At 39.3% G+C, this 10447-nt stretch overlaps 1 protein-coding gene across 4 annotated transcripts in view; it reads left to right on the top strand.

Annotated features, from left to right (window-relative positions):
- Positions 1 to 9743, top strand: part of LOC124156108 (nucleolar protein 4) — a 911182-nt gene extending 901439 nt beyond the window's left edge. For 3 of the 4 annotated variants that reach the window (XM_046530436.1, XM_046530439.1, XM_046530440.1), the window contains 6 exons: positions 2135 to 2289; positions 2841 to 3044; positions 3489 to 3695; positions 4242 to 4379; positions 5134 to 5920; positions 6434 to 9743. In XM_046530436.1, the coding sequence (XP_046386392.1) occupies positions 2135 to 2289; positions 2841 to 3044; positions 3489 to 3695; positions 4242 to 4379; positions 5134 to 5920; positions 6434 to 6603 (1661 nt within the window). In that variant the 3' untranslated portion in view covers positions 6604 to 9743. The remainder of the gene's footprint in view (positions 1 to 2134; positions 2290 to 2840; positions 3045 to 3488; positions 3696 to 4241; positions 4380 to 5133; positions 5921 to 6433) is intronic. The other variant, XM_046530437.1, reaches the window with a different exon arrangement.
- Positions 9744 to 10447: the final 704 nt, after the last annotated feature.

A 10447-nucleotide genomic window follows, 5' to 3' on the forward strand; every position in this document is an offset into this window, starting at 1 on the left:
TTGGTTCAAGTTTCGATTTCTGTTGAAAATTCCAGTTTTTCATTTCGATTAAAAATCGATTGCTTTTCCATCACAAGATCGTACAGGGGCCTCTCAAGTTTTTTTTTTTTAATGGACTGTACGGTATCTACTTTTAAAATGCCGAAGAGTTTTCGTGTCTACAAAAACCCTTGTGTTACTGCTGGTGAACGGAATTGTCGAAAGGGAAGGAGTTGTTCTATCTTTGGGGTAGCTGCGAGTGAAATTTCTAAGCACCGACGGAACTTTCCCGATGGAAGTGGAGCGTTGATCGGAAACGGTCGCGGCGGTCGGGATGCGGGGATTGAAGTTCTCCTAGGGGACCGAAGTTCCTCATCCGGGCTAGTGATCTTCCGAGACGACGTCCGCCCCTCTCTCTAGAGAACTGGCGAGAGCCGAGTATCCCGCAACCCTTTTCACCCTCACTCGCAGCCACCAACCATACGGAGCAAGCTTCACTTTTAGAAAAAGTTAGAAAATGAAATCGTGCCAATCGATTTTATTAAATACCTATTGCTTTAGGATCAAAACCTAGGGTTTATAAATGTATCTACTGCCTTGTCATTAATTTGTATGAACATTTGATCGTCAATATACATAGAATTAGATGACTCGACAGTTTTTAAGTGAAGATGAACGTCATTTAAGTCAATATTAACTCGGAACGCACTCAATTTTAGTACCCACTGAGGCTCCTTCAATGGACTATGAATCAAAATATTCAGAACTTCGAGACGCTTGCGATTATCAAAGTAAGAAAATCAAAGTTTTAGGTTTATAGTCGTATAATATGGCTTCAAGGTTTAATTTTAAGATCCATACCTCTCCTTTGTCTGTGCATTATATTCGTTCATTTACAGTACAACACTGTTTTCTCATCCTTTGAAAGAATAAAATTAACGAATGTTCCGGGTTTCGGCATGTTTTCCTATTAATTTTCTGTATCTACGATTCATTTTTGTCTAGGTGACCATGGTTTTTCTTCTTTTGTTATAATATCAGTACGTTTATGATTACTTTTCTCGTGTTTCGCTCTGATAAAATTACTTTCGCGCAGCTTCGCTCTCAGCATGGCGTCGAGCAGTCTTCCTTTTTATTTTTTGCTCAGATTTTATTTACGACGACCTCCACGTGCCTCACCTCCTTTCCTCATCGGCTCGTAAAAAATACTGTGAAATTCACGGTGCGATGGACATTGAAGAGGGGGCGTAACCACGTTTTCGGAGAGAGTGGAAGGTCGGGAGGTCGGACTGGGCGTTTTACAAAGAGTTTGGGGAAAAGAGTGAACATAGAGGGGTTTGGCTGAGCAGGAAATCCACTAGGACTGAATCAGGTGGGCGGTTGAGGTCAGGGACCTTTTGAGAGCGGCGATGTCTTCTCAGGTTTAAAGGCTGTGTTCAATGAAGAGTGCAAACCGGGTTCTGTCATGAAAATGGATCATAAGGGTCTATGGAATAGTGTCTAAGAGATGGAAGAGCTTTGAGGTCCAGTGAAGTTTGTTTATACGGAACAGAGTTGACATTTTTATTAGGGGAAGCTTATGTGAATTTAATTTGTATTGAAAAATTAGCCTTTTCATGTATTTTAATCCTTTATAATTTTTGCAAATTTATGAAGGCAAGGCTTTAGTGTGGCAGGGATAGGCCTCACAATCAATTATACGTTAGCTTTATTTTATTGTTGAACTGCAAGTATCGGGCTACCTTCACCCGTTTTTAATGCCTAATTACCGTTGTATTAAACTTGAGATATGCTTACCCATCATTTTAACCTTTGCTTAGCTCTCCACAATACATTTAGCATGAATAACAGACACAAATTTATTCATATGTTTTATTTAAAAAGTGTAGTTCTCTTAATATGCTGTACTGAATCGAAGTATAATTTATTTGAGCTCTTATAGTATTGTAATTGACGCGTAGTAACCTGCTTTGAATGTATTTCCTGATACTGTTTTTGTTTGAAATCCGATTTTCAGTTCACAGAAAACATTTATTAGAACGAAAATTATCAATTTTCACCCTTGTTGATAGTGAATGTACCCCAGGGTAAATATTTTGTTGCTTTGTGTGTTTGGAGGCGAAGGGACTAAATGAGCTTCCTTTTCTTGCTTTGGGCCTCGCCATGGCAGGTCGAAACGGCGTCACGGACCTGCGCCTGGACGAGAGGGACCACATGCCTAACGCCGGAGCCACCGGCGATGAGGTGGCCCTCTGGACAGGCTACCACGCACTCGGCCTCAAGAAGACCCCAGGACCCAGGGAGCAGTCGGTAAGTGATAAAACCCTTGCATGCACGTGCTATACATTAAAGTTTGTATTGTCGGGAAACCCCCAGAGAAGTAGGATTGCGCGTAAAAGTAATAATGGGTGTGGTTAACTTGGTCGAGGAAATGAATCTTGGCTAGGATGATAAAGTCTTCAGTAAAGTTAAACTTTTCGAATTAAAGAAAGTCGAATTTATGCTAAAAATAGCATTTACATACAACATGATGAGCAATGAAATCCTTATCATTATTCCCAACTTAACTGTTAATCCTATAGTATGGACATGCTGCAGTAGCATCTCTCTTCAAGAAAGTCTCTTTTACAATGCTCCATTTAAGCTAGTAATTGTGAAAGTTATGTTCAATGAAATTTATTATGTACACGAGAAATATTCATACGTCATTGATAAATATTTTCAAATATCGTTTATTTCAAGGAAATTCCCAAGTAACATGAAGAAAAATATCATTTATCACACAATTTAATCATTTGATTTGAAGTTGAAGTTGCTATTATGACCGCCTGTTTCTGATAAGTCCCGTCTTTCCTCTACAGCAAAGCCCTGTTGGTGGCGGTTCGCCCCTTGTGGGTCAGGGGGGCGGTGGAATAGGCGCAAGGGATGCACATGAGACTGGATCCACACATGATGAGACCTCATCCAGCGGAAACAAGGAGGATGAAGAGGATGACGATGACGTTGACTCAGATGACCGCCTCGACTCTCACCACTATGACCCAGAGAGGCTCAAGGCATTCAATGTAAGTAGTCTTAAAAATAGCAATGTAATTAAGAAATTTGCTCGTGTAAAATTCTTTGAAAAATAATGTGTTAAATTCTTCATTAAATATGAGTAAAATTTTGCTCCTTGGATTGCGGTATTTAGGGATAATGTGAAGAAATGCTTTTAAGAATAATCTCTTATATTTTGGAAAAAGCAGTAAATCCCTTGGTGGATTGAGTTTCTCTGCTTAGAGACTGCTTTGAACTTGCTTTTAAACTTAATATGGATTATCAAGTTTTTGCAAAGCATCCAATATCATCTCAGCATTTAATAGATGCCTTTTTTCTTGAGACATACAATTTTACCTAGTGGTATCCAGAGTAGTTTTTATTTTTGTGCATGCTAATTTGTTTCATTTAAGCTCAAAATGGCACTCGTGAACTATTTTTAGTTTTATTTCATTCTAAATCTTCTCTTGCAGATGTTTGTCAGATTGTTTGTTGATGAAAACCTCGACCGTATGGTGCCAATTTCTAAGCAGCCAAAGGAAAAAATCCAAGCAATCATTGACTCTTGCACACGACAGTTCCCAGAATTTGCAGAGAGGGCCCGCAAAAGGATCCGCACCTATCTCAAATCTTGTCGGCGTAACAAGCGATCTCGTGACAGCAATGGTGTTTGGGATGCTGTAAGTAAAACCTTCTCAATCTCTTCTATGAAGTAGCTGTAGTACAGTTCACAAATTTCAGTTCATAAAGTAAAAGTCAGTTGGCTTGGATACCTATTCACATTAATTTTTTTGCATTTATAAGCACATACAGATGGATGGGGATGTTGGAAAGATACCTATTTAGGTTTTAGAGGGAGATTTGCATATTTGAAATACTAATTTCATTCAGGCGTGCTTCCATTCCAAAACTACTCTCCTTACAACATCAATTGTGGGTAGTCCTCTGTAGCATGGGTTGTTTATAATTGGATAAATATTCAAATCCAAATTTTAATGAAATTTGCTATGTAATAATGAGTGTTTCCATTGTTTATCACCTTACTTAAATTTTTACTATAATAGCTTACGTTTTTACAGTCAAGTATGTGTTTCAGTTTTCACTTATCCACTTATGGCTCTTTGGTTGTTAAACATTATTAATCACCAAATGCTTGCCATAAAAATAGTTTATATGAATAGTTTTGAAGTATGATTTATCAATAAAATATTTCTAATTTTTTACAGACGAGGCCAACTCCAGCCCATTTGACTTCTGTGCAGGCAGAGCAAATCCTTGCCCAGGCCTGTGAAAATGAGAGCCAGAATGCTAAGAGGATGAGACTTGGCCTGGAGCCTGTCAGTCAACCAATGCCTCTCCTTCCTGTGAGTATTTTGACAGTTACCTATATCACCTAATTATTAAGCCTGACATAATTGAGTGTGAATTCATGAATTCATTTAAGTAAAATCCTTCTGTGGGAAAATCAAAATTAGAGGAATATTGAAAAAGTACTTACCGAGGCAAGACTTTTCATCTTATAAATTAAAATTGATTTTAGATATCCTTCAACTCGTAAATCCCTCTTGTGATTTTATGAAGTGCCTAGGGTGCTATGGCTCTTGAGTCTTACTATTATCATTATTTTTTGGCATTTGCAGATAAATGTGAATAAGTGTGCCTCATCTAATTTAGTAATTTGTTTGCTATCTATTACCACGGTTATTTATTTCAGTTGTTCATCTAAAAAAATATTTTTTATGCCTAACTTTTGAAAACCGATTGTAAAAAGCTGTTATGAACATAAAAAATGCATTTGCTAGTGTGACCTAATATTTTTGGGTTTCAACAGTGACATGCTTGGCACACTTGAAAATGATGTGAAAACATTGGGATGCGTCATGTAGTGAATAAAGTTTTCTGTGAAATTTGCAAAAATCGCTTTCAATTATGATGGATTTGGAACTGATCCAGCATAATTGGAAGATATATATCAAGATACAATTATAATTGTATAATTTTTAATTATAATTGTAAACTCCACATCTTACCTGCTATGGCATGCTATACACTGCAGAAATTTATTTTGGGAACTGGGACCTTACACTCAAGGTAAATGTGATGTACTTTATTTTGCAGACTGATCGCACCATGGAGCTGTACTCCCTGGCCCCCTCCCTGGTCGACAAGAAGCCTGACGTCGTGATGGCCGACTGCCACGCAGCGACAGCCACCACCACCATCACCACGCCCTCCTCCTCGTCAGCCTCCTCCTCGTCCGTACCCTCCCCGCCCGTTCTCACGACCACGAGCACTCCCCTCGCTGCTGGAGTCTCTGCAGCATCAGCGGTGGCCACGACGGCATCGACGGGCGTCGGCCCATCCCCCGCTCCTTCCCCCTCCTCGGCCCCCTCGGCTCCTGGCACCCTCCTCCCCTCGCAAGCGATCACCACCACCTCTTCAGCGCACCATCCGCAGACGCCTCACCACGCCCACCTGCCCACGTCGCACCTCCACCTGGGACATCTCCCGGTCGCCTCGACAACATCACCCAGCCCGCTCGCCATCTCCTCATCCGTGTCCTCGCCCTCCGTTGCCGCGCTGCCCTTCTGCAAGGCCATGGGCGGGTCCATGGGGGTGGTTGACGCCAAGTCGAGCACCCCGTCGACGACAGCCCCAGCCCTCAATGGAGGCGTGACCACGGCCCCAGGTCTGGCAGCCGCATCACAGCCCGCTCCCTCCACGCTCTACAGGCCCAACTTCACGCAGGCCTTCCAGAGGAGCGGTGCCGCCGCAGGGTCCGTTGGTAGCAATGGCAATGTTGGTGCCGTGAACCCCGGAGCCCCGGTTCCAAGTGCGACTGGGACGTACCCCGGGCCTCTGTTCCCCTCGAGCCAGTTTGGACCCGGAGGAATGATTGGCAATGGTAAGTAATCAACTTATTGGGAATACATAGTGTCCTTTATTAAGATCCCAAGCAGTGTTGCAGACTTTCTGTAGTTATGATAACATGAGATTTCTTTGGGCTGGTTTTAAAACAGCATCATCTGAGCATGGTCTTAAAACTTATCTAAAGCTTAAACATGGTCTGCAACTTGGGTTCTTTAAATTTTTGTATTTCCTGGTTTTTCTTTCATATTTTTTATTATAACGATAAAATTACTCTTGTCAGCATATTCTTGTTCTTTTGTATTCTGTTCCAAGCTCTGAAAGTAGATATCAGTTCTCAGATATGCTCTTACAATACGTACAAAACTGTGTTTTGTGAATTCTTCCGAGCATTTTACATTATTAGGAATTCCTTCTAGTGTTGAATTTAAGAAAAATATAAATAAATTGTTGTGATTGTTTGTTTTGGAAGATGACTCTCATTATGTTATATTACTGCTTTTTCAACCCCCACAATGTTCTAAATATGCCTACCTTACTCTTCCATCAGGTACAGGACCAACAGATCTCAGCATGAAATCCAAACCACTTTTGAGCCACAAGCTGAACAGTGCAGAAATGGCTGCAGTGAAGCAGCTGATCACTGGCTACCGAGAGTCTGCCGCATTCCTCCTTCGCTCTGCAGATGAGTTGGAGCAGTTGCTGCTCCAGCAGCAGTGAGAATCAGCAGACAGGGGTGGAGGGACAGTGTCCCGTGGCGGAAGGGCGAAAAACCCTGGGAGCAGAAGCCACGGGGCATCCCACTCCCGTCGGAGTTCCTCAGCTAGCGGAAGAGGCAAGAGCTCTTCTCGAGGTTCCTCCAAGTCTGCTCGGGGAAGGGGGAAGGGCAACTCGAACTCTGAACCCAAGAACCAGTCACGTGGAGGAGGACAGAAGGGTGTCTGAATGCTCGAGTGAGAATCCAGTCGACCCAGGCCCACTTTAAAAAGGGGTGCCACGCATACGGACAGTGGTCATAACAGTGATAATATGTTCTCCCTTTGGTGGGGGCACGTTAATTGACCTAATCAGAGCCTTTATCCTCTGTTGACAGTTGAAAGTAAACGAAGGTGCTCTCGCAAGACTGTCTGTTGGGGCAAGAAGGGACCCATTAAATGATAGACAATGTTGGTGAGTGATGTGTGCCTGTTAGCTTGATGTAGTCTTTTAAGAGGCCGAAATGTGTACTTTGATCCGGTTTGATTCCGCAGAATGAATCTGAGAGAATTGTCTTTCATTTCCTTATATAGTTGTAGCATAGGAGATGAGGTTCAGTTTATTGTGTGTTTGCAGGAATTAAAAGGAGCTGGCACAAAGAGATTTGGGTTTAAGTGAGAAAATTACTGTAAATACCACAGATGGAACAAGCATGGCTGTAATTGCGACCATGAGTCTCGTTTTATTTCTTATATGTGTACAGAAATGGTTGAGATTGAGCGTTTGATTTGAATATACATTGTCTGAATAACTTTATTGCGTAAGTTCATTATTATGTATAAATGATCAAAATGAAATTTATTATCAAAAGACATATTTTTCCCTAACATTCGAAGTCATGCATTTTATAGTGTTGCATGGCTGTTGTACCAAAGAAGGTTCTTTTTGTAAATAAGATTGTAAAATTTAAAAAAAAAAGAGAAATGGTGTAAAACGATTTCCATATCAGTCACACTTGTTTGTGCCTATTTGAGAAGAGTCCCGAATGAGGTTACCAGGCTAACATTGTAGACATTGGCCAGTTAAATTCATGAAGACCAGAAGAGGGCGAATGAAGGAAAAATCCTTCATATAATGCCAATTGGGCTTGTGATTTTATTTTAAGTGAAAAAATTCTTTTAGAAGGGGTATATCGTATTAGCATCTGGATGAAGTAAATTGAGATTTTTATTTCATACATCAGCAGCTTGTTTCTTTATGAGCTTTATGGAAAATGAGAAAAATATGGTGAGTTGCAAATATGTATTGCCCTTAAGAATTTTTAACAAAGTTTAAAATTTTAATCACCTGCCTCCTCCTCAGTATCTTCAACTTAAGCTTTAGTTCCAAAATCTTAAAATATTTAACTTTGGTCAGTGGTTTGTTGCATGTCTGAATTCTATCTCCAGGAAGTCTCAGTCACCTGTTATGGGTAATGTTTAATCTTAGATGTGTATGAATATCACCTGTGGAATTTGACTTCTCTTTCATGATCAGTACAATTGTCAGCACGTACTTGTAAAAATAAATTGTTTGTGTTTAGGCAGCCTTTAAAACTGTTACTATGGGAAAAAAGTGCTCTTCTCTGATAATTCTTAGTAGCAGCTGAGTTTTATCTATGAAAATTCAATGATTTATTGAGGAAGTTTTGAATCTCCATCTATACATGTATGTGCTTTGAGTCAGCATAGTGCATTGCAATGGACATGCAAGTGAGCATTTTTGTGCAGCATATGGCACATTTATGATGGAAGCTGTTGAGTGCTGAGGAAACTTCCTATTTCATGGGAAGCATTTTTTGAAGTCATTCAAATGAAAATATGGGTGTAAGTTTTATCTTTATCGAGTGCGTGTGTAATGTATCAAAGAACTACATTATTTCTCCCAACCTTGTACAGAATTTTGAACAAGCCAGTCTGATGGTCATTGAGCAAAAGAAATCTTTATGACTTGGGGTGTATTAATGGTTTTCCTTGAATTAGGGTATACACAGCCAAGGTGGAATTATTGTGAAAGAATTTTATATGCTGTATGCACCAAGCAAGAAGATATTTTGAAAGAAGACTGGAATTTGGAGATTAGTTAAGTGGTTTGGGAGATTGAGATACCTAGTGAAAAGTCATTGATGAAAGTTGATAATGAGAGAGGTTTATTGTACTTAGAAATCAAAAATTCAAAGATCACATTTCAAAAGGATGCTTTTATTCTTATTGCATGTATGTCAATGTGTTCTTTGGATCTCTGGGTGTTGTGATTCGTGCTCTGTCTCTGAAAAATAAAATTTCAGCCATGTTTAGCCGACTAAGAAACAAAAGTAGGTTCATTTCTGTTATAGATTTTTTTTATGTGCGGGCATTACTGGTAGAAATAATTTTATTGGCCTTCATCAACTGCATTCACTCAACTACAGAAAAGTTGTAAAGTGTACAAACCAACTTTTGATATCTGCTGTATAGTTTGAACAACTTATGGGAGATAATTTTTCATTTCATGTCTTCTACCAATGAAAATTTTTGCATCACTACATTAAGTGTGGCACAATAGCAAAGTTTATCTTAAATGGAGAAAATTGCTAGCAATTGGTGTTGGTAATGGTAACCCAGTCTCAATTTTGTACAATTCAAGGTAAATATTTCTTTACCATGTTCATAAATGTTTACTAAAAGGAAGCTATATTTACTGTCTTTTTAACAATGTTCTTTTGGGAAGCTTTCCAATGTTATATATTAATTATTTTGATGTAGAACACAGTTTTCTGGTCATGTGAATTTTATATTTGTTATCCTATGGGGGAAAGTGAAGTGCCATTTTAATTCTCTACTGAACTCTTGTGTCCTGCAGTGTGAGAAATATTAAAGAAGGAACATCAAAGCATTTTCAGATAATGACAGCACAAGTTAGCGTTGGAGATCCTCAGAAGCCATATTAATTGTGAACAAATGCAAAATGGTGAGGGATATTTAAGTCAGTGCATTGTTGAACACCAATATGTGCACTGCACCTATTTAACTTTTATCCCAAATTCTTCATATATTTGTTACATGTACTTCAAACAAAATCTGTGTCATTTATTTTGTATTCAGAAGGGATGTGAAATAGTAAAATTTAATCTTGGTGCCTATAAATCTTGTGTTGATAATTTTAATTTAATGAGTTCCATTTCCTTCTTTTCGCATCAAACCTAACCCTGTTAGATTTTCTGCAACATTGGTATCATGATTCCTCGTTTTTTAGCCAGAAATTAGATTTGGAAGCAATTGAAGAAGATAAAAATCTTCCAAAGAAGGAAAGATCCACATCATTGGCCATTGTGCTATAGCAAAGATCAGATCTGGATCTAGTGGTCTTGCTTATGTACGTAGGGAAATGTTGATAAGCCTTTTGAAGCCTTGCAATGCATCAAAATGGTTTGATTTATTTGCAACTTATGTGTAGATGCAATTCAGTACAATTATGCACTAAGGAAAGTGTAATAATATCTTTTATTGAAATCTCATCTGGAAAAATAGAGAAATATTGGTTACTTTGGATGAGCATGTTTTTGTGGCAATGCTTCTAAGCCAACAATCATGATTTTAACTAGTGTCAGAGCAAAGGTGCTCACTTGCATCCAGAAATATGGTAGATTTTTGGTGCTAGAAGGTGAAAATTTTGGGTAAACTTCAATTTTTATCTTATGGATATTCAGCAGGAATGCAGGAATCCAAGTGCCTATCCTTTCATAAGTGTTTGACTTGATTGAACATCTTTAATTATTTACATTGGAGCTTTAGGTTGAATACAGTGGCGGCTCGTGAGGCAAAAGCTTGGAGGGACGCACTTCACCGGG

Source organism: Ischnura elegans, chromosome 3 (genome assembly GCF_921293095.1).
Source record: "Ischnura elegans chromosome 3, ioIscEleg1.1, whole genome shotgun sequence".
Classification (NCBI taxonomy): Eukaryota; Metazoa; Arthropoda; class Insecta; order Odonata; family Coenagrionidae; genus Ischnura; species Ischnura elegans.